We start from the raw sequence: 27565 nt of genomic DNA on the forward strand, positions 1-27565 counted from the left end.
CCCTTTCTGGAGAAAGGCTTCCCCAGGCCATCTCCTTGGTGCTCTGAAAGACACTTGCACCACTGTCTCTGTGGGTTCCCACTTTGAAGAAAGGCTTCTTTGTGCATAAGAAACGTGTGTAACTGTTTAGGGATTGCTGTTCAGGATAAATGTTTTCTTGAAGGGAAAATACGGTCAGCTGTGGCACAAGAATGAGTGGGAGAAAAGCTACCACTTGTAAAGGACCTGATGTGAAAATGTCTTTCTAATACGCATGGTCACTATTCTGTTGTATTTACAATGAATGCAGCCTTTTTCAGTGTTTGCAAGGAGTTTCTGCTGAGTAAATCTTGCATGGGACTTGGATCACTAAACGAAAGACTAGAGAAAAGCAGAGGATATCAGTCATTGACTGGTAACACAGATGGCTCTCCCTCCCCGCCTTGGCTTCGGAGGCCGTGCTTCCATGAGGTTTGATTTGGGAACAGAAAAGAAATGGCAACAGGAAACAAAGAAAAGTCTGATATCTCAGTGTGGGTTGCAAAATATCTTTCTCTCAACCTCATGTCGTAAAAACAGACTCCAGTTTCACAGATGATATCCACATGGGCAGACTTTTGTGCATGCATGAATTCCCCACAGATTTCAGTAAACCATCCTGGATGTGATGGTTGAGACAGGGCTTCAGTCCTATATAGGGGAGTAATGGCTCCAAACAACCAGCCTGAAGACATTTGTCTTTCTGATGGTAAGGAATGGCTCTTTAACAGAAAAGGATGTAGTGAAATGCATCTAAAGAGGATGATTACTGAGTGCAAGTAATGTAGTAAAGCAGTTTCGCAGGGAAGGGCCTTGCCTTTAGCATTTGTGTTCACATTACAATGAATTTTGATTATAGTTTAGAAAAATGTATTAATTACAATACAGTTCTTTTCTGCAGCACATTATTTTGCCTTTAAAACTGAGCAGATACCACAGTGTGCTGCAGAAGACATTTAGAGGCTAATGTTTTAAGGATATTAAAAAAAAAAGCCTTGGAAGTAGTTTTGCATGCTTTCCGCATGAGCTAGATGACATCACATTAAAAAAAAAAAAAAGTTTCATTAGTCTTTTTTTTTTTTAAGCATTATCAGGACAGTTGTTTTCCTTTCATTTGGTCAGTTTAGTATTATAAATATTACCTATTTTATACACCCATGCATTTATATGCGTGTATGTGTATAGATCTCAGTAACAAATATTACTCTGCCTGTCATCAGCCCTTTAACTGCATAGGGACAAGCAGAGGCCTCAGCAGCACATTTTCGCAGCCTGAAGCCCAGTCTGGCAGTATTTTGCTTAGGTTTGATCCTACAGATGCTTGTGGTGGCAACACACTGGGGAATTTTCTGCTAATTGAATTGCTATTGGTATTTTTCCTGAGATTCGTTTTCTGAGTCAGGTAACAAAAAAGTTTCTGAAAGTAGCTTCTTGGTACAAGGTGTGGCATTGCTATTACTACTTTAAGTATCAGTAGTGTGTCAACATAGGAACAGGTTCAGATGCATCTCTACAACCTTCTACTGAAGCAAGGCTGTTTTTCCACAGTAGTGTCTCTTGATATCCTCCCTACACACTGACCTCTGAGAAGCTCTGCTCCAACCTTCTTTTCTCCTCCAGCATCCTGTTACCAGAGATGAGGACTGGGGAATAGACTTAAGGCATCTTGGTGAAGTTTAAATGTGAAGGATAAGTAAAGTTTGGGGGTGATTTGACTAACCATAGCTGGAATCTGGAATAGAAAGTGGTTCTGCGACAACACTCCCAATGTATCAAAGAAGTCAATTAAAAGAAAAGTTGCCAGAACATGCCTTGAATTTTTTAGCTATGGGGTTTTATTGTAAGGCTGAATCTATTCATTTCAAATTAGACAAGCCATACTGTTCCTAAAGAGAGAGAAACAACAAAATAACAAAACTTTTTTTTAGTATTATTTTTAAGGTTCTCTGTGTTTTTTGGCAGATATGACAACTTCATGTTTCAGCTGTGTATAAGCAAAAAGATAACAGAAACCTGATTAGTCTGATAATGCAGTAAAGTAGAAAGTTAAAGCAGTCTGTAGGAAACATTTAGCATCCCAGAGGGCTTTCTTTTTAGCAAAGAGGGAGCGTAAAAAGTAGTGATTTAAACAGAGCGATTGTCTCTATGGAGTGATTAGTATCTTCTCTTCTTGTGAATGGCATGAGATGAACTCTTCTGTAAAAGCTTTGAAGAAGAAATTGTGTGAGCTCTACTTGCTTAATGAGCTAGGGACTTCCAACAGTGCTTCAGAAATGCTTAAAACAAGAAAACAACAAAAATTCATCATTCTCTCTTTGCTTTTGCCAGCAGTAGATCCTACCAGCCAAATACTAGAAGTAAATGAATACATTTAAATAACCGCCTTGCAGCTGTTCCAGAGAGAAACCCGGAGCATTTTCCATTATAGTGGCCTTTCATGGCGGTGTGGTTACCAGAGCCAAAAACCACTTCTTCCACTAAGTGCCATTGAATACTTCTTTATTTTCCCTTCCCTTTGTTCAAATTAGAGTGGGAGAGATTTAAGCTATCTATCCTTGCCACAGAATGGTCATGTTTGGTATCTTTTTCCTCTTTGCAATGATGCTGGAGAACCCCTTTCCCCAGTAAAACCCAACATTTTACATCTTGGATTTGCTGCTCAAATTTCTGTAGCTGGCAAAGGCACTGCATTTTTCTCCCCTTCTAAGTGAGTAAACAGAGTACCCTCTGTATTAAAACTGACCTCTTGGGGTGATAAATAAAGTAAATGAGAGGGGAAAAAAAAAAAAAAACAGGAAGAAGCAAACGGTTTGTGATTAGAGGTGTATCTACCCAGGTACAGACACCACAGTGGAAACTAAAATACCAGTGTGCCTTTTTTTTTTAATGATAATAGATGAAATTATCAGGTGTTCAAAATATAGCTTCAATTTGTTCAAAACAGACTGGCATTGCCTTATAGGCAGCTGTTTAGTACTGTACAGACAAGCTAATGACAGGGAACCCTATCGTTGTTGTCAGAACCCTGAGAGAGAAAGATTTTTCTGTGTTCTGTTAATACATTTCACAAAAGAGTGCATCAAATCAAACAAAACCAAAACTATCTGATGTATATTTCAAGAAAAAGATGTATTTGCAGTGGTAAACACAGGACAGCCTTCTTTCCATTTTGAAATCTTAGTTTCCAGCCCACAATTAAATGTGCTCTGCTCATTAACATAATTTTGAATAGGCATTTGCTTGAAGGCTCAGCTCTCCCAAGTGCTTGCTTTGCTGGTTTGCTCTGTGAGGAGTGATGGAAGGTGTGCCCTGGAAATGGAAGTAGCCCCAATAGCCTGCAGCATTTTTTCAGCATAAAAGACCAGTCTTTCAGCTGCTGGAGCCAAGAACTAATCCCCAGCTTGGATCACAGAGCAACAAACTGGGCCTGAAGGATGCTTGTTGCATTTCTTTATGCATGGAAACACACTTGGGATGTTTGAGGTGTGGGTTTTTTGGAGGCTTGTTTTGTTTGTTTGATTGTGGTTTTTGTTTGTTTTATGTATTATTTTGTTCTGATGTTTGTTGTTTTTTTGTCAATGGTTGTTTGTTGTTTTGTCTTTTTTTGGAACCCCTGTTTTCTTCCAGTGTGGAGGCTTCTAAAACAACACAAAGAGGGGACTGTGTGCTGTATCTCCCTCAAAAAAAGCTCTTCCCAGGGCTGGGTAGGGCTGTCCTGAGCTGCACTCAACCTGCAGAGCAGCCTGCAGGAACACGAGAGCAGGTTGGATATCTGCCATGGTGCTCAGGTGGAGGGCAAGGGTAAGGCTGGGAGGGTAGGGCAGGTAGGCCTACGGGGAGTGAACCAGGTGGCTTATTGAAGACATGACATGTGGCTTATCGTGGCACAGACATTTTTTGAAGGTATGAGAGGCAGCATATTCTGGTAAGTTGATAGAATATAATCACTTTATTGAGTTTCTCACAGTGCCAGGAGGTGCTGGGCCTATACTAGGCCTTGTCTGAGCTCCCTCTGCAAGGAGGAAGGGGCGGTTGGGAAGCCCAGCTTGTCATGAAAGCTCGTCCAGAAGAAAATGAAACTCAAAGAGTTTTGCAAAAACCCATTAGGTAGTCTGTATGGGATATTCAGGCTCAACAACCCAGAAGATTTGCACAGTCATGTCCCTCATGGTTGCAAAGTAAATTAGTGTATTGCAATACTTACATGTTGCAGTGGTGGCCTCTCTTTTGAGAGGGGTTTGGAAGTCAGTGTTGGGGCAGCACAGAAGTGCTGACTAGTTTCGGAACAAGTCTTCGGTAATCAAAGTGCTCAAGCCAGCCTTGCAGGGGAAGGGGGAATATGATAATGTGGAATTATACCCTGATTCAGGTGGTCTTCATTTCCTACTGTATTGGAAAATATTCATCAGAACATGTAGGTAGAACTTGTGAGGGACGCAGCTCATTTGAAAATGATGGGTCTTTGGAAAAGAAGCAATGATAAAAAAGTGTCTGAATTATTTGGTAGGCTGTTGTATGGAGGTCTTCACTCTGTCTTCCACTGGGTATTTTTTTACAATCTTTCTACCTTTTGATTTTCTAAATCTTCTTAGGCAGAATTCTGCAGTGAAAGGGATTTTGTTTGCACGTGCATGCTTCTTTCCTGTAGCAGTAGAAAATGCAAGAGCGTGAAACCAGACAGCTACCTGGAGACCTGCTGGCCCAGCTTGGTGTGCTCCTGACCATCACTGCTCTTCACCAGTGAGAATTCAGTCTGTGCATTGCATGATCCCTGATCTATCTATCCTGAAAAGTTGTAGGGTTGCATCTAAGTATTTCAGACCTACTAGTTATGTTCCAGAAGAAAGGCATTTTTATCCTTTGCTGGACTTCCTGCTCTTGCCCGTTCTGTTTTTTTTAGCCCACAGAAGCTATTTTTGAACTTGCTTTTGTAGTAATGGATAGTGAATAAGCACTAAGGAAGGTCAACACCCTCTTTGGTTTTATAGTCAATCTGTGGAGGTTGTAATCACGGCTTCCAGCAGGATCTGTGTCACTTGTGAATTATACCTTCCAGCGGTCAAACTGCTTCTTTTTCCAGTGTTGCTGGTGGCTGGGTCTCTTTGGTACCCTGAGGGCCTAGATGTGTTAGGTTACTCTTTTTAAGTATAAGCTCTTGGATAACTCAGGGCTTCTCAGTTTGATTTTTGCTAGCTTGGACATTTCTTAGGTCTCTGCTGAAACTCAGCAATATAGTCTACTACAAAAGCATTCTTGAAATGTTGCCACAAGGTCTATAAGTAATTTTTTTTCTTTATCTTGTCATAGCAGAATTAAAGGAATCCCCTTGCAAAGGGATTCATTTCTCCCCTCTTTTCAGCTGTGAGAAATGAAAAATTATTCTAGTGAAACTGAGATGGCTTACTAAATCTAACATGCAAGTTTTTATTTAAATCTGTCAAACAGTTGCTTTGGAAGATGCAGTTCTGCAAAGGGTATGTGAAGAGCTGTTGGATCTTGGTGATAGTGTTTTATACTTTCGTTTTTCAGACTTAAATAATTGCATAAGGTATAGTAGATATAAGGCTTGATGAATCAGCACCCTTGTCTGAACACTTTCTTGATTTTGGACTTAACATTTTGGGTAAATGATACCTATCAACTTCTATTTTTAAAGTAAAAAACACCATCCTTTCCCCCTTTATTTTTGAACCTCTTATTTCCTTTGCATCCCATAGTCTGAACAGTAGTTTATGCTTTTCATTAGATAGTGGAGAATTTTTTGTTGCAGATTGGATTTTTTTTTCTCATCTGTTACAACTTTACTTCTATAAAGACCAAGATTTTGCAATTGCAGCTTGAGAAATTATTTACATATTGAATCAATTATTCCTACTTACTCTCCTATGCTTATTTTAAAGATATTCTTAATTTATACCCTTTTTGAGGATTTTGAAACTGGCAGTTTCCCCAAGTCTTCCAGCTCAAGCCTTCCTGGTATGTTGGTAAATATCAGAGTATTTAGCTAAATTCAAAGAAGTGCTATTGCTTTTCCATTCACTGCTGTACTAAATGTAGACCTGTAAGCCACCTATTGCCGTTTTGGAGTCCTAACCTACTGTTTCCAATTCTGCCTTTCCTCTGAAATATTTTCTGGACTTCCGGATAGCACTGAGAATAATAAATATTATTTTGGGGATCCAAGGGTAGCTACCTAAGAATTAAAATCTCATCCTGTATAGGATGAGTCTCCTCTGAGTCTTGCAAACTTCAAGGAGACTGCATGCAAGTTGAATGACTTCTGTAAATTTGAGGTCTCTGGCTTCTACTTGGCATTTTGCTGCATGCAGAGTTGTCATCTTTCCCAGGCGTCTTTGCCAAATAAATGGATTTTCATCTCCTCTTCGTGTTCTGGGTAAGAAAACAGCAGCATGTCAAGGTTAATTCAGTAAAGGGGAAAAGGAGAGAAACAGACTGTGTTTGGAGGGCTTAGGGTTAAAATACTTTTTAAACATTTTCTTGGATATGGAAACATTGTTGTGGCTTCCAAGTTTTAAAGGCTCTATAAAAGTCAGACCTTAGTATGCTAAGACTGTTCATCTCTATTTCTCTCAGCAAGAAATAAATGCACACATGTCTTGGTGGGGGGTCTTCTGTTGTGTTTTTCTTGGGGGAAGTGGGGGGCTAGGTGAACTAAGGAACTCTGCAAATTCTCAGATGGCAGTGGAGTTTATGTAGTGATCATTTGCCATTCATGCACTGAGGTGGTAGGATCCAGAGCTCCCCTCTCACCTTTCTGCTCCAGGCACCCCCTGCCTTCTCCACTCCAGTCTTTCTCCCAGGAGGATAAGGTGGTAATGGGCTGCTCACCCAAGAATAACCCCATGGGCAAGGCCTCTCCGTGCCTTGGCCCAATTCCTCACCCCACTCTTTCAGCCGTGCTGGAGGGGCTGGGGCAGCAGCAGGATGAATCAAGCACTGATCACTGGAGAGAAAGTCACTCTTGTTCCCAGCCTCCTCATTGCCACCCCAGTGGCATGGTCCAGTACCACCACAGCGGAGGAGACAAGGAGACACGTGTAGCAGAGAGTGGCTGGAGAGGCCACTGCCAAGGTGACATTCTCACTGCAGGATGAAAAGGTGTTGGCTGTAAAACCAGAGTGAGTTTTCTTTATGAAGTCCTGGTGCTCAGTTTCCCAGTCTGTGTGCACTGGGTTGGGGTTGTGCCTAGGTCTCATGTTTTCGAGAGGTTTTAACCCCATATACTCAGGATTTTGTTGTTCTTTGGCTTGGGTATTAAATCAACTTCATATGGTTAGAGGAGGCTTTGATTTCAGCCAGTTATTATTCAATTTTCCTTTATGTATCTTGTTGATTTGTAATGCAGATGTTGTCTTTTTTCTGCGCAGACGTGTCCTGGAGATTTAGTTAGCATGGGCAATTTGTGGCTCAGTTTGTTTTAAACTTCTGTTGAGATATATGAAATGGATGAGGTAAATCTCAGGGCACTGCACATCTGGCTCACCCATGCAATGAAACACATTGAGTGAAACTTCAGGAAATTAAAATATAAACTTCCCTGCCCCTTTTCCTTCAGGGGCAGGAGAGGGGCTGGGTCTGCCTGCTTGTGTGTGTCATTATGGTATATTAACACTTTCAGTACTCGGAGGTACATTTTATTTTCCTCTTGCTGAAGCCTCTGCAGCCAGACAGCAGCATCATGGGTAAATGTGATGCCTTGGGATCTCTGTATGTTCATGACCCGTGAGGTCAAAACCTTCCCGTGGATATCTGCTGGCATCCGAGAAAGTCCATCATCTGGAAGTCCCCGATTTGAACTTTTGTTAGTGACCTGTTCCTTATTACTGTCGCTAATGGACCCATTTATTATGGTGTCTGGAAACTCCAGTGGTGAACACCAATCAATTCCCAATTTAACTCTCAAGAGCAAACACCTGCATGACCGAGGCCCTGAAAAACTCTTCTTTCCCCTGGGATTGAAAAGATTGCTCTTAAAGGAGGATTCCAGGTTTTAGATTAGCATGCCCTGAGCACAAAACGTCTTTCAAAATCCTTTACATGACCAGAGTCTTTTGTTCCTATGTATTCAAAAGAAAAGAAACTAGTGAGCCTCGTTTTGTTCATCTGGGATTATTCAGGTGCTACCCTGTTTTCAAACCTAAAATGTCTGGCTCTGTAGCACTTAGCATATTCTTATTGGCATTGCACACATTTAGCCCTGGCTTGTCACTTTGTGAATGAGACAAATGCAATACACTTCGTGCATATTACAATGAGCCTTGTGTTATCCTATCTCGTTTCAGGTTTCATATGAGGAGTGTGGGGAGAATATTACAAAATCAGAGGAATATTTCGCGTTCTAACCCCAAATGCAAAACAAAGTCAACACAAGGGAAAAAGGAAAGCAACATCTACCACATTTTCAATTTCTGAAATTAAAATATATGTTCTGCCAGGTGTAGTTTCTGTCTCTCTGCAGGAGCAACAGGGGAGCAAAAGTTGTTAAGTATGGGCAGCAGTCATCTACAAGAAACATTTAGATCAGTAAATACATGGAAAAAGATAGGATTTATTCAGGATCACAAACTTCCACTAGATTTTGGAGTCATGACCTCCTTTGTAACTGAGACTGTGTCCAGATATTCATACAGAGGGCAAAAAACAGGGCATTCACATAATTAATGCAGATGTTGGCAAGATTTTATAAGGTCCACTAATTCATTCCTATGACTTCCTCCCTCCCTCAAGGCTTCTTATAGTTGACCTGTTATTACCACACAATATTTAAGCAAAGAATTAAAGCCAGATGTCTTGTAGCTAGGTCTCCCTTTATTAAGTATCCCTTGTAAATCATTTTTTCTAGGCAGTGGAGAGATCCTGAGAACTTCTTTAAATTCTTAAATAATTAAGACTGAAAGGTTTCTAACCTAAGAGTTGATGTATCCTAGAGGAACAATAAAAGTTTTATAGTAAGTGTGCTGAGAAATAGTATTTACTCTGGCTTTTTATTATCCTGGGTCTACAAATGTTTCTGATCAATGTTTAGGTTGGGGGTAAAATCATTTTTAGAAAAACCTTTTTCTTTAACACAAATCTAGCTATCATGTGGCACATTTGGGATACAGGTGAGAAGTTTTGTACATTGCTTTATTGGAACTAGCCTAGTTGTGACGACAAAGAGATGCAAATGAAAACAAGCAGAAATAGCTCTGAGTAGTAATTCTAAGGAAATCTTTATCATATACTATTTTCACTTGAGTCCAATTACTATTTCTGTTTCCCAATTGTGTACGTTTGGTTTCAAAGTGAAGGCTGTGTTAGCTGTAGCATTTCCTCAGAATGGCCGGACCTGTCTAAAACATGTTGTTTTTTTTTTTTGTTTGTTTGTTTTTGTTTTTTTGGTTTGCATTTTTAAATGGGAAGAAATTCTTATCTTTTAATATTGTTGATCTGTTCCTTATTTCGTCTTATTACCTGCTTTCTTGCTAAAACTGCTTCTCTTTCTGTGTTTAAGAAAAAAAAAAAAAGTTCAGTCAGTAAAGTTTCACAGCCATAAAACTAGAGACAGGTCTCCTGAGCCTCTTCAAACAGAGACTTTTCTGACATGAACTTCTTGTTGGTTTTCTTTTTATTATTTTATTTTTAAGTCCTTTATGATAAGCCATGCTAAACAAGGAACCAGTGTGTTACTCAAAAGAGTTTCTTTTTCTGAGGTTTGCCTTATGGGAATTACACCTTGAGTAATTGATTATAACTTAGGAAGGAAACTTATTAAGCATTTTCTTGTTGGCCAGTGTTTTTACACAAAACTTTTATATTCTGGTAGGGTACAGGCCTTGCCTGCTGCACCCATAGCTGTGCTCAGCTGGGTACTCTGGCAGGAAAATTAATCATGTATTTCTTGACATAGCCATAACAATATTTAATGCAAGAAATAAAGTCTGTTGCTTTTAACACTTGCTAAGACGAATACTGCTTTTTTCTTTCCTTGCCTCACTCCTTCCTTTTCTAACTGAAATAAGCAAGTTTAGGTGAGTTATAGCTAAAGGCACAGTGCATTTGTAACCCGGTTTAGAAACATGGTTGATGGTAAAAGGAGAATGCTCTTAGAAATCCAGTGGCTTCCTTTATGGCTTATAAATGCACTTCGTGCTTTATGGACAGACAGGACGACTGGCCCTGGGAATTTACATTCTTAGCACACATTGATGATTTTAATTTAGTGTTGTTCTTCCCCATTTTTAAGACAGCACAAGAAACGCCCCTGACAGAGACCTAAATGAATGAAAATCTCCTGAGAACTGCAATAACTTTTCCTGCTCATTGAGGAGCTTGTCTTTTAACACAGCTACAGAAAAACAATGTTTTTATGCATTGATAACATAAATAAGGCATTCTATAACAGAGGTAACGTCTTTTAATTATGAATTGCATGCCCTTCTCCATGAGTGAGTTTTTTCAGCAGGTCTGTTTGGCCAGAAGCTCTTAATATTTACTATGTAATTTACAACTATGTCAGAAGTCATGCTAGTTCCCAGAGCAGATGGAAGTATTTCTGTTTGTTTCTAATCTGGTTGCAGTTACTGGACTCCTCAGAGCAATTGTTTGTGAGTTGTGGAATGCTATTTGTTCTGAAAAAATAAATTTGTTCTGAAGCGTGTTCCCTTCCTGCCTCCAGTGCCTCTCCCTGCTCTCTGTGCATGCCTTGTCCGTGCAGGCAATCATATGTTTTTAGTTCTGATGTCGTTCTTTTTCTCTCTCTTTTTCCCCCCCCCCCCCCCCTTCTTTCAGTCCACAGCCATGAGTGAACCACAGTGCTACTACAATGAAACCATTGCCTTCTTTTATAACCGGAGTGGAAAATATCTAGCCACTGAATGGAACACTGTCAGCAAGCTCGTAATGGGCTTGGGGATTACCGTCTGCATCTTCATCATGCTGGCCAACCTCTTGGTTATGGTGGCTATTTATGTCAACCGCCGATTCCACTTTCCTATTTATTACTTAATGGCCAACTTAGCTGCTGCGGACTTTTTTGCAGGGCTGGCCTACTTTTACTTAATGTTTAACACAGGACCCAACACTAGAAGATTGACTGTAAGCACCTGGCTTCTCCGTCAGGGTCTCATTGACACTAGCCTGACGGCTTCTGTAGCCAATCTGTTGGCCATCGCTATCGAGCGGCACATTACAGTCTTTCGCATGCAGCTACATACTCGGATGAGCAACCGGCGAGTGGTGGTGGTAATTGTTGTTATCTGGACTATGGCCATCGTAATGGGCGCCATACCAAGTGTCGGATGGAACTGTATTTGTGATATCACTCACTGCTCCAACATGGCACCGCTCTATAGTGACTCCTACCTGGTCTTCTGGGCTATTTTCAACCTGGTCACTTTCGTGGTCATGGTGGTCCTATATGCTCATATCTTTGGGTATGTCCGCCAAAGGACTATGAGAATGTCCAGACACAGTTCTGGACCCCGCAGGAATCGGGACACGATGATGAGCCTCCTGAAGACTGTGGTCATTGTGCTTGGTAAGTATTTACTTCGTCCCACCTACGTTCCCCTCTCTGCTTCTTATCATGTGATTGCAGTAATGCATGCCCAACTTCTGGAAGGTCAGCAGCATTTGAAGGATGGTAGAAGAGGCAGGGCCCATAAGAAGCCCCAGTATTCATTACTGTGTTGGGATTATCAAGCCTTTTTATTGAAATGGACATCAGAGACTTGGTCACTCAGCCCTGTGACATGAAACTGATGAAGAAACAGGACCTTGAGATGTAAGGGTTGTTGGTTTTTTGTTTGTGTGTTTGTTTGCAGCTATGCAGGTTTGAAACCTATAGCAGCAGCCTATCCTGGGCAGTGTTCACCCTTTTGCTCTGGAAGATGCCAAATGGTTGCAATCTTAAAAATAATAATAATAATAATAATACAGGGGAAGCTGCACTATCCACTGAAGAACCTGTTGTTTCCTTTTGCTACTCAAAAAGCAGTGTGCATATTCAGGCAGTACTTTGTGTCTGGAGAACAAAGAGGAGCTAAAGGCTATCAGTGAAAGGATTTCACACGTTAGGCAAGACTGCATGCACAGTATGCTCAGGTCTCTGCTATAAGTATATCTAAGAAACTGCCACTTTATTTATGCAGAAAGATACAACATGAGGTTTTAACGTGTTTCAGTGCAACACTCGGGAGGTCCCTGAGGTTCAGAGCTTGGAAAATGAGGAAACATGACGTGAATATCATGGCACACTTTGGGGTCAGATGTCTTCTGTCTTTCTGTGGATGGGTGTATTTGGTTTTGGTCTTGGGCTCTCAGCTTTCTTATGCGAAAGGACATGTTGGATACAGGGCACCACTCTCTGGCGATTTTCCTTGCAGTTTCTTCTGCCCTTTGTTGCAGCAGATGTAGGTGAGCTGCAGGCAGGCAGGGATGGTGCTGGTTGCTTCCTCAACCCCAGATGTGGACCTACCCATGAGACCGTCCAGCATGGTACACGGGTCTCTTGGGATAATAGTTCCCTTTTGCATGGTGAAGTTGCCTTAGTCATCCATAAATGCCACAGTACCCAGTCGCCAAGGACCAAAACTTAGCCAAGGTTCTTGCCCTAAGGTCCTGATATCCGTGGTTTTACACTGTGATTTTTGCTTTCTAACAGTTACTGCCTGTACAGACAAAGAAGATGGTTACAGAGCTTTATTGTGAGTCACCGTGACAACTCGTGTTTTAGTTTAAGAATGTGCATGCTGCTTTCTGACCTAGCAATTTGCATTTTAACCAGAATATGGACTGTGTAGGACTACCAGGTCCATCCATTAAAAAGCTGTATTCCTAAGTGTCCTGCTTTTTTCTTTAGGGAAAGAACATCCTTCAGAGTTTTGCATGGGAGGCTGTAGCGTTGGGTTAAACTTCTTTTGACTGCCTGGTGGTTCAGAAACCTGTCTCTCCATACCTCCCTCCTTGCAGAAGGCAAGATGAGGTTAAGGAAACAAAGAGAACTTGGGTTTTGAAGACTTTCTTTTTTTTTTTCCTTTTTTTTTCTTTTTTCTTTTCTTTTTTTTTTTTTTTTGAAATAGATCCTTGTTTCCTCTTCTGAGTAAATTACTTTTCATATAACAGTGAAGTATTTCCTGTAAGAAGAATGACTGGTTCAGGCATTAAAAAAAAAAAAAAAAAAGCGAATGGGGAATAGAAAGCACTGATAACAGTAAAATGCAGAATTGTAGCAACATATAAGTCACCGAATAAATTGCAAATGGTAGTTAATACCAAGCATGCATGGGGCTAGCTGGAAGCATAGGTACTGACTGTACCTTCCTCCATTCTCCTGGGTAGAGGCCACCCAGTACCACAACAGCACCACAGACCCGGACCACAACAGCTATACAAAGAACCTAGAGTAGCCCCTAATAAGAGCCTCATTTTTTCAAGGTATTTATTGTTCTCAAAACAGCGGAACAACTCCAATGGCTAAGTAGCATTAGCCAAACTGAAGGTGACTAAAGTTTAACTGCTGATGTAGCTCAGTAATATCTCTGATTCTTCATTTAGAGTATTTGGAGTAAAATTTGTCGGTACTGCGGGTAGCACATGTTAAGTTTTCCACAAAACCCTAACAGGACCTTATTTCTTATCACTGATGCAGCTAAATTCATTCAGCGTTGTGCACACACTTTGCTTTAGCACCTCTTCTAATCTGCAAAAAACCACCATTTTTAGTGAGAGACAGTCTTTTATTGGATCTCTTTGAGGAAGACAAAGCAACTTCCAGGCAGTTTGGCTGGAACAGTTCAGTCATAGGGCTGTCGGGTAAAGCAGCAGCAATGCTTTCACCTCGCTATCATCTGGGAGATGCAGCTGCAAGGTAAAGAAGGCTGAGAAACAGCAGTATAGAAATGAGGAAGATCAGCCTGAAGCCAGGAATCAGGCGTAGGGGCAACCAGAGAGAATTTGGGGAGGTTAATTGTTTGTACATCGGGGTGTTAAGCAGATTGCTAACTGAACCGTGAGAAAAGCTCGTTAGTTGCCACCAGCTGACGAGAGCTGTCCCGTATCACCGAGTTGCCACTTCCAGTGGAGGATTGTTGTCTGGTTCTGAAATGAAAGTTGAGCATCAGCTGGAAGCGCTGATTAGGTAGGGGATGTCTGAGTTTGGAGGAGAGAACTTACTGATCCTTTGGGTGTCTTGGTGCTCTTGCACTGCTTGAAGTCCACTTGCAAATCTGGTTTAAAGTTTTCACAAGCAACAGATTTAATTTCAAAGCATCATACGTCCCAAGTGCCTCCTCCCAAAGCTAGCTGATCCACAGTGCTGCAGAGGAAGAGTTTGTTTCTGCTTTGGGAAAGGCTGAAAAGGTGGGTGTCCTGGACTGCCTGGAATGGCTGAATGTGTATCTTATGCTGTGTGGCTTTTTCTGTGCGAGCAGGTCACCTCTTCCCCTCTCTCCATCACGCTACCTTTTGTGGGAGGGAGTCAGCATGGGAACTGCCTGACACCCCCAGTCCTCAGGCCTGGCCAGGACCCCAGTTTCGGTCAGGAGCGAGCACGATGCCCTGGGGCTGCTGGCGAGTGGGACGGCCGCCAGCCACCACGCACAAGCAGCCGATTGTGCAGCGGGAGAGGTCGGGGTCTGGCACCCGGCGTCATCCCGCAGAGCCGGGGTACCGAGTCCTGGGAGCACGTCGGAGGCGAAGAACATATTTTTTTTTCTTTTTATGCCCTTTTGTTTTTAGCTTTTTTTTTTTTCCTTGAGTGAAATATTTTAAACAGAAGGAAGTGATTTCATAGTTGAGCGCTTTTTTTTTTTTTTTTTCTTCTAACAAGGCGGCTTTTGAAATCTTTCAAATGTAGCAGGGAACATAAAGCTCTTTCTCCAGAGCATGCCTTTTCCTGTGCGCTGGGGCTAAGGCAGGACTGATCTGTATACCGCACACGGCCATAAAATCGGGTCTGGTTTGGCTTGCAACCCAATGACACTTTGCATTTCACCACGAACATGTGTTAGGTTTAAATGAGCAGTCAAAGGAACAGGCAGAAACCTAGCGGATGCCACAGCTGAAAGCTGGCATCTTTCTTCCCTTCTGTCCTCGCTGTTTTTGTATCTTCTTTTTAAGGACAAAGCTAAACTGCTGTTCCTTGCAGAAGTCATAGTTGGACTGTGAAAGCATTCAGCAGGGCCAGATGCAGATTTGCAGATTTGTTCCAAAAGAGGGTGACAGTATCTAACTGCTCTTTTAAGAAGTGATGAAAACATCAAAAGGAGGGAAAAAAAAAAAAAAAAAGAAAAAAAAAAAGCAGATTTCAGAGCTCACGTCTGAAAAACTAGCTCTGCTTTGGGTTTTCATGAAATGAAACAAGCCATGTAAGACTAGGTGTTTTTGGGCATTCATATATTCATGCATTTGAAGAAAAGTATCAGCTTAGATCACAAGCATTGGAAGGTCAGCCTGTATATTCTCCTGCCTTGCTTATCAGCTCCTGTTTTCATAATGTGGATAACTCTTCCCTAAACCTCCGTACACATCTTTGGACAGTATTCCCTGTCTAGAATGTGGTCTTTGTCTGAAAACCTTCTTTTGCCACCATTATGATACAAGAGACAATAAAGGCAAAAAACTGAACCTGGTGTGTGGTCCCCCTGCAGAATCATTAAAATTATGAGGTAGTTTTGCCAGTCCTTTCATTGTAATTAATCATTATGTCTTCCTGATACAGGCTGGAAAACTGCTGTATCTGAGATTATGATACTGAGGTTTTATAACTAAATTTGAAATAATAATAGCAACAGCTCTTCCTATGATCCATCCAATTAGCCTTCTGTTTTGGGTGAGTTCTCAATGGTGTTTGGCCCAGACGAGGCAAGCCTGTTGAGCTGAGCACCACAGTTACCCCCTAGGACAGAGGGAGAGCAAACAATGCACTCCTGATTGCTTACCCTTTATGTTCACGGGAACTAAGAAGACACTTAGGCCTTCCCGGCCTGTAAGACCATCCACTTTGTAGGAGTAAGGTTTAATCTGTAAGATTTTGAAAACCAACGTAAGCACAAATTAAAAAAAAAAAAAAGTGAAGGTTCTTTTTGTCTAAACTGTTTTGATTTAAAGGAGTCTTTCTGCGTTTGAAGACAGTCCCTTCCCATATTATAACGAAGCAATAGATGCAAGGAAAACATCTGGAAGTTCAGTATAAACATCTGGAAGGGTGGAACTGCTCGGTAACAGCTTTTTTCCTGCCCTCTCTTTCTGCCGCAGTAATGAATTGCACGAGAGACTTATTTTTGTACTTTTGTAGCTTCTCTTTCACAACTAAGTACCAAATGGGGATGGAAAGCAGCAAATAACTGTGGTAACATACCGAGTTTCAACATGCTGTATGTGGACAGGCAACTAAAGCACCCAGAATGCATTATTGATAACTTTAACTTTTCTGGGTGATTGATTGAAATGCACTGTTTTATTCCACAATCAAAAACATGGAGTTCTATGAGAGCACATTTTAAAAAGATGTTTTCAATATCTACGCTGTCTTTTATGACGTGTGGTCTGCATCTTTTCCCACTTCCTCCCCCCGTGCAACAAGACTACTAAATTGGCAGTAGAAAATGAAAAGAGCAAGAATTAGTGCTGCAGCCTGAACGAAAACACCCTGAGTGTCACCGGAGGGATGTCTTTATTTCCATACCCCTGCAGTGTCATGTGGCTAACAGGCATGGCCTGTCTTCACCGGCTGCTAAATCTTAAAGGTTTTAAACCTAAGCTTTATGAAATGTATTTTGACAGTCACCGAGTAAGTGGTCATGGGCTGGTATCAAGATGACACTGTCTAGCCAGAGCTTGGTCATGGATTCACTTGACCGTCAGCAGGCCTTCCCTGCCATGGAAAGTTACTCTCGTGGTCCAAAGCAAACATCAGCTCTGGTAGCACAGTGCAGCTGATACGAGGATCTTTCAGAGAGGATGGGGGTTTAACTCTGAGCCCTGGGGCTAGAGGGTGACAGCTTCACCTCATCGCCTTCTCCCTAAGGAGTCCTGCTGGCATGAAGAGAGACAAGTTCTTCAGCAGTGTTTTCCCTGAGATGACTGTAAATAAACATGTCATCTTCATTTGGAGACATCCATCCGCAAGGTAGTGGTGGCCCTGACAGTAGCATCCAGATGTTTTTCCCTTAACAAGATTGCATTTTCCACGTAGAGCTGAGCCAGGGAGTGAGATCCGGCTGGCGTTAGGCTGAGGGTGGCACATTTCACATCTTCCCTGGAAGTGGGGGGATGTGAAGCCATAAATACCGGGTTACCCTGTGGCCAGCACGGGGGGCTCATTCAGAGTCACCAACCCTGCCTGACCCCTGCATCACAGTAATGTCGCTTGTGTATTGATTTAGTCCGGACGGAAAAACAGGGCAATAAACTCTGGGACTGGCGCTGGCAATACGAGCCCGAGCATCAATGACTTTCTGTTCTAACACACAGGGTGCAGTTATGTGCAGTCCCAGTGTTTTCAGATAAGTATATTTTAAAAGTGCATAAACTGTGAATTTAACCCACGGTCAAGTAAACTGGGAAATAGTGGCTGATGACCGTAGTCTAAATGGAGCGCTCCTCGTGGAGTTTATACGATTAATTGTTATTACCATTGTATGAGCAGTGTGGAGGAGGGGAAGGTTTATAATGAGTGCTTTCAGAGCTGCAGCATGACTGCAATAATTTCAAGCTGTATCATCAAATATTTGCATGAAGAAATCTTCATTAAAATACAAGATTTTCATACAACATACCTCACCCTGTAAGATTTTTGATGGCTTGGGTTGCTTTCTCTTTTCTCGATGGAAGTCCTTATGAGCAGGTGTGATTGCTCCTCTGAAGATTCCTTTGACAAAAATAGAGAACACGTACAGTTTGGGGTGGGGATGGTTGCCAGGGCTGCTAATGCTTATCATGTGTTACTTTTTTTTTCTTTTCTGTCTTAATAACATTTTGATACTGAGTTTAAAAAAAAAAAATCTGTGTACCTTCAGCTTGTACATAGGTGAATGAAAACAGAAGTCTTCAGAGTATTGTTTATATTTGTTAGAGTATGTAACTGTGAAATCAGTCTGTTTTAATACCAGTAAAAATGGAATTTTCACAATGTCTGTTATCCCTAACAAGAGTGGACTAGTAATTTTTATATTCATACAAGTGTCCAAATTCTTATATATGAATATATATGATATATATATTCTTGATATACGTTTCTTACTGCATTAGCTAGATATTGCACTATTTTATAAAAGGATTAATAATTTTCATGAATAACTATTTTTTGAAAAATGGGTTTCTGCTTTCAATTGAAGAAATGGAAGCATGAAATCTTGCTAAAGATGTAAGCTGCAGTGCATACATAGTTACGAAGTAATTGGAGTGTGTCTTAAGTTTAAAACACTTTGGACTTGGATGGATGTATTTTTCTTGCTTGCTTTTCGTACTCTTCTAGTAAAAGCAATAACATGTGTGCTCTGTGACACTTACTGATCTCTCTAAATCTCACTCACTGGTCATTTTTACTATTGTTTATACTCCAGAAAATGAATTACAGTTGATCTTATCAAATTTGGCAGTGTAGCCCCAAAACAAATCCTGTCTCATTGCTGCCTGGCAGGTGAGGATTTTGCAAGAAAATAAAGAATAAGGAAATGTGGCATGTGAAAATAACAGTGTGGGTAGTTTACGTCATAAACCTCATCAGTAGCTTCCTTTTTCAAAACAAGCCTGAGCAAGCTCTTGCTGCTGAAACAGAAGTTTCTGTTGCTCCGAATCCAGACAGCTCTTTCTCTGAACCCAGAGCCTGTTTGGGTGTGTTGGGGGTTTGGTTCTAGATGTTTTGCTTAATTTCTTCACTGACTCTCCCAATTAAATTTATTGCATCCTCAGCTAAAGCTGATATGTCCTTGGTAACAGTCTTTTCTCTAAAGTATTCCAGGTATCCCTGTGTAATTCATCACTTCACCCTTGGGAATCCATTTGGAAGTTTCCCCCATCTTTCCCCCTTCAGTTAAGAATAAGCATTATTTATTTTCGTTCGGGATCTTTTGAAACTGCTTTGAGGAACTTCCATCATTTACCAAGGCAGGAATGTGGTATCATTTTATTTCATTTTTGAAGGGGGAAAATTGCTATAGTAAATCCATTTCTTTACATATGATGGAAATGAGGCCTTGTTTAATAAAAGTCTTTCCCCTGACTTCACTATAATTTATTACCTTTCAGGGAAGAAATAAATTTAAAGGGCAAACTCTAGGGGTTCCTCCAAGAATGGCCAGAGAAAGATAAACCTGAGTAGTTCAATATTTACACTCATGTTCAGTTTTTAATTTAAATAAATAAATAAATAAACGAACGACTCTTGTAATTGTTTGCATAGGTGGTTTCTTGTTTCCAAAAGGTTCACAAAAATGGATTTCAAAAATAGGTTTTATTCTCAACAAGGCCAAGGGAATTGACTTTTATCTTTCTTTGTGAATTTTATTTGATTTTTTTTCTTTCTTTGCGCATTTGAAAAACACACCCCTACCCCCAAGCAACAGAAGACAACCTTTTAGATTGGGTGCAGGTGAACTAACAAACTGCTTTCTGTACAGTTAAATTCACTTAGTGAAAATGCACACAAAAACAAAATGAATTAGTGCCATATCTCAGTCTCCTAATTCCTAATTCCACCTACCAATGCAACAGCCATGAATGTACTCGTCTACCTGGGCTACTCTGAAGTAGCTGAGATGGACACTCATTTATGGCATGTTCATTCTAACCTAGAACTCTCAGCAAACTTTGAAAAAAGCTGAAGGCCCAGGGTAGAAATAGTTAACAAGAAAAAATTTAGCAATCTGTGTGTGCAAGAAAACATGCATGTAAAATTTCAGCACATGGCTAAGAAGACCTGCTGATCTTAGACTTTCTCAGCTGAATATTTTGGAACAGAAGATGGGATTCTATCCTTTAGAAGGGTTAACAGTAATGCTTTTGCAAAATGGCTGCTTGAAAGGTAACATTTTTATCTTCTGGAAAGCACATAGTTGCGTGGAGAGTTTGCTTCTAAATGTTTTGCTTAATTTCTTCTCTGACTCTCCCAATTGAATTTATTGCATTGCCAGCTAAAATTGATACATCCTTGGTGACTGTTAAAATACAGCATTTTGCAGTGTGGGAAGATCTGGAGTAACATGCATGTCCAGCACTGGCTTGGGTGTTTTCATCTTTGAGATGCCATTTGAGTATCACTGGAAACCACTGAAGGGCTAAGCCAAAAAGTCAAAGCCAAATTTACAGATAGACCTCGGCTTGAGAAACTGTGAACAAAAAAGCCTGCTGTTAACTTGTCACATTGCAAAACTGTGTTCAGTGAAGCACTGAACGATCATTTGTTTGCCACAGTGGAAAACATTTTGAACAAGAGGCTGTTTTGTGGGAGAGGAGAAGGGTGCTGCTGGCGGTGTGTTTCATCTCACTTGGGCAGCAGGAGCAAGTAGCCCGAGTCCTCTGTTTATCTGAGGGTGTCCGTGAAAATAGAAAAATATAATTTTCAGTCTGAGATTATTCCTGCTTCTGTAGTTTTAATGAAATTATCGCTCTCAATGTCAAAATAGAAAATTACTTCCAGTAGAAATGCTTGTGGAGACATCTGAGATGCATCATCTGCCCTCGTTCTGATTGGTGGGGTAGTGACTGCAGCCCTCGAACAGCAGCCTTTGTGCTTCCCTGCTTGCAGTCTCAACATGAGAAATGTGTTAAAGGAGAATGCCTAGTTATTTTTTTTGTTTGTTTGTTTGACTGTTTTCTTTCAGTGCATGCATTTTGAAGAGGAATATGTGAATGAAAATTGTAATTTGAGTACTTCTCGTTCTCGCGTCATTAGCGGGACAGCTTCCTATTTCATACAGCTGTGGGCACCGTCACTGACCACACATGGACTTTTTTTCTTTCAGACAAAGGTCTTTTTTTTTCCTTTTAATTTTGTTTTCAACCTTCTGTGAATAAAGCTTTGTCACGCACTTGCACACTTGATGCACGTCCTTAAAGTTGGAAGTTTACTGCTGCGTCATGGCTGGTGGCTGTGGCCAGGCTGGTGGCGAGTTCAGTGGCTGCCTGAGTCTAGGCATTTTTTTCTCCTTCCTCTTTCTCCTTGCTCCCCATAGCTGCTCTGTCCAAACGTGTGAACCCTTTGGGAACTCGGCTTCCTTTAGAATTTACTCTCTTGTTTATTTGAAGTCCTTGGCCTGGTGAGAAAGGTCAAAAAGCATGATCCGTATGAGCTCGGAGGAAAACCTGGAGAGCAGATAAAAGGACTCTGAGCTGGTATGGAAGGTCACAGGGCTTCAGAAGCAATGACATCATTTGCTAAGTCTAAAGTGTTTTTTTGTTTGTTTGCTTGTTTTTTCTGCCCTCAACATTGTCTGTTGTGTGAATCTGCTCACTGACGAGGAACTAGGGCTCAGGGAACCACCATCAGTGACAGAGCTTGCTGCTGCAGGCTGTTGCTCAGAAAGCAGCACTACGTGATGCAGGGGGCTGAAGCAATAATGTCTTCACATTGGTGCTAAAAGCCTGGGAGGTTATTTAAAATTAGCAGACAAACAAAACCATGCTTCAAATAAGTTTGTGAGGGAAGCGAGAAGGAGCACATCTATTGTTTTTCATTGTGTTGGACTAAGAGGTATCTGGGGCTTTCTGCTCTAACAAATGACTTGGCATCTTAGTATGAAATTGAAAATATAGCTGTAGATGTGCAGGGACAGTTAAGATTTTTGAAATGTTTTCCTTTGTGAAAGAGGAAGTTGTCTCCTAAAGAAAAGGGCGAGAATTTAGCTGTTAAAGCAGGAAAAGCTGCCAAGCTACTGCCTTTATCTTCTTTTCATGGAAATTGTTTCCTCTGACCCTGGACTCAGTACCTTCCATGTTCACCTAAAAGTGGTTTGGGGAGCTGTTTCCCATTTTCTGGTATTGCTATAACCCCAGGAAGAAGTTGTTTCTACATATGGAATTGATAATTCTCTTCTGCCTTTGTTTGAAGTCACTTTTAAGTGCCCAGTTTTTACTTTTCTAGAATTACAACGAGTAACATAAAGTTGAATTTTTCCCAGAAGAAGCAGTGTGTGTAGATAGGAAAAAAAAGAAAAAAAAAAAAAGGGGTGTAAATCTATTGCATATTTATAGAATAGCTGATGCTCTCTTCCATTAAACAAAATAAAAATGAAAATCGTAGTTCATAAAAGGAAAACTGAAGGAAGTTTTTTTAAAAGAAGGTATTAAGTGGTTTTAGATGTGTAACTGGATTGCTTGAGTGACATGTATTTTTTTAAGTTGGTTATTAATTATCAAAGTAAACATATGTAATGACATATTTTCTACCGTAAGTGCATCCTGCTTCTATTAGAGGAAAGGACATACTGGAAACTGTGCTCACACATCCAAACATAGCATGGTTGCTGCACTGGTGCCCCAAAACAGGGCAGCATGCCCAGCTGGGAACCCAGTGTTGCCTGCCAGTCCCTTTGGTGCAGATGCTATTGCACACGTATTTCAGTTAGTTCCCGTGAATTGTGAGGAAAAGCTTCTACATAATTACCAAAAAAAAAAAAAGTTTCATTTCATTTAAAGTGAACAGGTGAGGAACAGGCTTTTGATTTCTCTCATCATCTGGCAGGCAGCGTGAGAAATGAAGAGTGATTAATAACATTATTACAAAGTCTATCTTGTGCCTATTAATCAGCAGCCACAAGGTCTGTGTTTGATATAGGTGGGTTGCATTTAAAAATTTGCCAGCAGAGCCATTAATTTGGTTAAGTACTTTAAGTAATGAGGTGTCTACCTCCAGGTTACAAACTTTTAATGGGGAAATGTATTTCTTTCAATGCATAGTAAGGAATTGTCAGCTTGTAAGTGATGTGGAAAACAGCCCTTACTCCCAGTTAATTGGGAAAAGGGCCACAAAGAGGTTGCGTACCTCCAGGCTCTGAAAAGCCTCATGAATGGGGCGAGACACAGGCTGAAGGAGTCAAGCCATGTCTTTTCTGCAAATAGAAAGGCATGGCAACTCCCCTTTGCTCATACCATGTAGGAAGCAGTGTGAGAGCGACCCTGTGGGTGTTTCTAATCCCTGTTTGCACAGGTCAGAGCAGAAATTTGTAATGTAAAAGCTGTTTGTCTTGAGCTGGCAGACCTGCAAAGCATGTCTGCAAGTATTTGATGTTCCACGTTGTGTCAGCTGCGCACACCATGATGGCCTGGTTCCTCCTCTGGAGGCAGTGAGTGGCATGGAAAAAAGCTGCGCCAGTCTGAGAAATTAATATAGCTGCATCCCCAGAGCACAGCCAGCGCTCAGAACAGCCTGACCAGCGCAGCAGTACTGCCCAGCACAGGCAGAATGAGGCTTGCCTTGCACCCCTAAGGCACGGTGCTCTTTCACGTATTTATGTGGTTACAGAGGTTTTGGTAGGGTGTGCTGTATCGTTCAGCTTGTCGTTTCTGCCTTGGTTCCTCTTACTGCAGCTGTTTTTGTGGGACTTTGGAGCACGAGAGTGAATCCCAGTGTCTCTCTCCTGACCCTTCACTTCTGGTTTGCTCAGCCAGACATTCAGGCTTTGGCGCTGTGGGCACAAGCATTTCAGTCTATTCCATTAGAAAGACTGTGCTGTGCAGACAAGGTCAGTGATAACCAGGAGATCCCCTGCCTTTGTCATGTGTGTGCCCAAGCAAAAGAATATAACAATATAACACTAGCATATTTTCAGTTTCTGATAGTAACAGCAATGCAGAAAACTAATTGGTTCTTTGTTTCTGAATCAAAAATTTCTCCTCTGTCTGTGTTTTGTACTGATGGTATCCAGTTTGCCCTCTGCAGCAACTCTTTTGTTTAGATACTGCTGCACGCGAAAGAAACTGCTATATATTTCTTGTAGTTTTTATTTGGACTGCCTTTTGAGCTCTTCAGACACGCATTAACAGTTTGCAACTTGAAAACTTTGCCCTTCCTGCTCCTTGGAGGAGCAGAGGAATGCATTTGAGGAGACTAGAAGCTGTTCTTCTACCTTAAGGTACGAGGTGAACGTAGCATGTGGTGTTCCTGCTGATATCCTCAGGTATTTCAGTCTCAGGCTCCACCTGAGAATGAGAAGTTTCTCTCTTCCTTTTTTTTTTTTTTTTTTCACCTGTAAAGAAGTTAGAGAGGTTGTGGTCTGCATTTGGGATAGTTCAGAGCTATGCCTCCATTTTTGTACCTACAGCTTCACTTGAAGCATGTGACTTGTCAGCTGAGCCTATTTATAGTGAGTGTTTATATATATAATTAAGAATAGCAAAGGGCTTGCTTGGTCAGCAACTCTTCTGCCGTAGGCTCCCGAGCATGTACCGTAATAAAGCCACAATCTCCATTTGCTAGCTGCACTTGCCGCACATGAAACTTTTAGGTTACCTCAGTTGCAGGTATGAGTTTTGAAAACAGAAGGAGGTTTGCCTTTGATTTCTGGCAACCTGGCTTGCCAGAAATCAGGTGAAACGTGGGTTGCGCTGCTGGGAGTCGCGTGGATACTGGTGGGTTACTGGAAGGGTGTCCCATCTTAGTGTGCAGGATGGATGTAACAGGGTAGTGCACAAGTCTTGAAGGCTAGAAAAATCTGTAAGATTGACAGTAGAACGAAGGAAAGATTTGTAAGATAGGCAAATTGAGTGCACTTTAGTTTATGTTGTGTTTTGTCTAAGATATTGACCACCCATAAGGTTAATCTGAAGCATGCAGCTGCAGCATGTCTACTGTTTTTCCCAGCATGCTGCGTCATACCAAGCACCACTTAGGAAACCAAAGACTGATGTTCCAAGAACTTGTCATGGCTAAAATTCTTACTCTGAAGCTGACCAGTATATAGTTCATGGTAGAGAAAAGGAAGTATCTCTGTTCAGTGACAGTGGATGAAACTTAACAGGGAGAGTGAAAGAGTGCCTGTACCTTGGTCACAGAAGCTGATAGACTCTGTTGTGAAATACAGAATAAATCAATGTTTCTTACAATGCTTGGCATAGTTTCTGGAACTTGCGTGATTTCCCCATTCATTTATTTCAACAAAACATTCTTTTGGAAGTATCTTTTGTAGTATACAGCAGTGGAATGCGTTCATCGTTTCTTGAAGAGGTGACAGTTTTTTCATCGTCAAGTCGATGCAGGTGCTTGTTACGTAACAAGGTGAATGGAGCAGGAGTGCATCGAGCTGGCTTTTCACTCGCTCTGCCTTTGTTCTGGTGCCAGGATGCAGGCATCTGAGATGTGAAGGTGGGGGCAGTTCTCGGCCACGCCGGGGTCGTCCTGCGACCTCTGCTGAAGAAGCCTGCCCTCCCAGAGCCGCAGACCAGGTGCTGAAGGCATGCAGGTGGCTGGCTTTGGCCTTCCCAGGTCTCAGCAGGGGCTCCCATCCCAGCAGTGAGCCCCCAGCACCTCCTGCCACGACCTTGCAGCCCCTCAACATCCCCCTGCCTGTCCCTGCTCTGCCTGCCTCATGGCACCATTTTCCTAAAAAGCAGAACGTTTTGGCTTCTTTCAAGGTAGAGCAAGGCAAAGCGAGGAGGGGTCAGTTTAAATAAACCAATAAAGCGAGCTAATTAGCCAGAAATAACTAATGTAGCATTCTTGAGATGAGGAGAGCACTCCGGCATGCAGTGCATTGAAGCCCGCATGCCCCACGCACCGTGTCCCGCTATGTGCTGGTTCTGAGTAGCAGGAGGCTTCAGGATGCTCAGCATTGCCTTGCTTGCCCTGCCAAAGAAGCATGTGAGGTGTGTACAATACTGTATGCACTCAAGAAATGCAACTTTTAAGTGCACGGCAAAGAATACATTAGTGCTTTGCACCGTTCCCCATGATGTTTTCCTTTTTTTAAATTCTGGGGGCATTCTTCACCCAACCCCTTCTCCCCTCCCCTCTGTTCCTGTCTCTCCACTCCCTTTTTTTATCTGTGGCTTTACCTTTCTGCTCACATTCACTTGGCAAGGAAGGTCAACACCTTTCAGAGCCAGCTCAGCTGCTGCAATGGGAGTCGGGGCGCAAGCTGTAGGAGGATGCTGCCGGGTGCTTCAGGCTCCTGGCGTGGCAGAGAAAAGCAATTTAAGGCCTATTTCCCTAAAACAATATGTAGCCACCATCCTGATAGTGTTCATATCCAGAATATAGAGCTTTAGTCCTGGAAGAAGGACATTTTTTTTCCACTCATCTTTGGAACTAGATTGTGAAACAGAAGAAGCATTTCTTGTGTCTTACACTGCCTGTGGTATCCAATCCCATGTTTTATTCAGTGGGCATTAAAAACAGACTTATTTAAACAATGAGTGGATCTAATCAAACTATTGTCAGGAATGTGCATTGAGAATATAATCTTTTACATTTCTTTTATGGATATGAATTCTAATTTCACAAGCAAATGGCATTTTATTAACAGGGAACTGTTTATTCAGTGTGCTTTTTCTGTTTTTGTTTGTTTGTTTCTAATTTTGAAATTCTTTGGGTTTGTTTTTATTTTTTTTGCTGAAATTACATGTTTCATGCACTTCAGTCCACCTGCAAGTTGTTTACTTTCAGAATAAATTCTGAATGCCCGAGACACTTTCAGAGTTGTTAATATATATATATATTTTAAAACCTCACATTACTTTTGAAAATTGTACTTTTTTTTTTTTTTTTTTAAATCTTGCCTGCCAGGCTGGTGGGTAGGTGGGCATTTGCTCAGAACATCTGTATTTAGATATATTTGCCTGGGGACCACTGGTTGGACCCCGTCTGGGTCCACCTAAACAGCGGCCAGGCTGTAATGCTCACTGCAGGGACACCAGGCAGGGCTGGGGTGGGTTGATGCAGAAAGCAGTTCTGCCTGTTTGGGTATTTTTCTTTGGGAGGGATGTCCAGGCACAAACTGACTGGTGGTCTAGGGCACGGCATTTGCGACAGTGCCTCAAGCTGCAGATGTGCCCTTCTCCATCCAAAGTAGGGACATGAACCAGATAATAAAACCTGACCATGAAGTTACCTGTGACTTGTACAGCAGAGCAGATCCTGCAAGGGGTCAGCTAAGGGATGTCTCCATTGCATATTTCATTGCTGAGTGGAAGTCTCCCAAAAAAATTAAAAAAGGACTAAATAAAATGTTGCCAAAAGTTTTATTAGAGAAGCTCTGACACCCTGCTTTTCATCTGAAGTTTAAGTTCACTGCCTCTTCCTGCTGCTGTTGCTTACAAACAGGAAAGAGAAATGTATGCTGTATGTAACAATTTTATTGAGTATCTTTTAACTTTCATGTAAGAAAGCTGAAATCAATATATATATATGCACAAGCAGAAGGCTTCTGATACTGCTTTAGAGAGGTTTTTTGTTTGTTTTTAAGAAAGCAGTTAGTGCTATGTGTAGAAAAAGTACTAGTATTGCTTACAAGGCTGAATGTATGATTTTGCAGGCAGCATTTTGCAATAGCGGTATAGTGGACCTCTGCATGTGCTTTGCAAATCTGTTGTAATAAGAGATGTATGTCAC

General features: G+C 41.5%; 1 protein-coding gene across 4 annotated transcripts in view; it reads left to right on the forward strand.

Annotated features, from left to right (window-relative positions):
* LPAR1 (lysophosphatidic acid receptor 1) overlaps positions 1-27565 on the forward strand; it is a 72332-nt gene that overhangs the window by 24651 nt on the left and 20116 nt on the right. For all 4 annotated transcript variants that reach the window (XM_080572655.1, XM_080572653.1, XM_080572656.1 and 1 more), the window contains exon 3: positions 10810-11557. In XM_080572655.1, coding sequence (XP_080428781.1) covers positions 10810-11557 — 748 coding nt within the window. The remainder of the gene's footprint in view (positions 1-10809; positions 11558-27565) is intronic.

This window comes from Anser brachyrhynchus (assembly GCF_964034855.1).
Source record: "Anser brachyrhynchus genome assembly, chromosome: Z".
Taxonomy (NCBI): Eukaryota; Metazoa; Chordata; class Aves; order Anseriformes; family Anatidae; genus Anser; species Anser brachyrhynchus.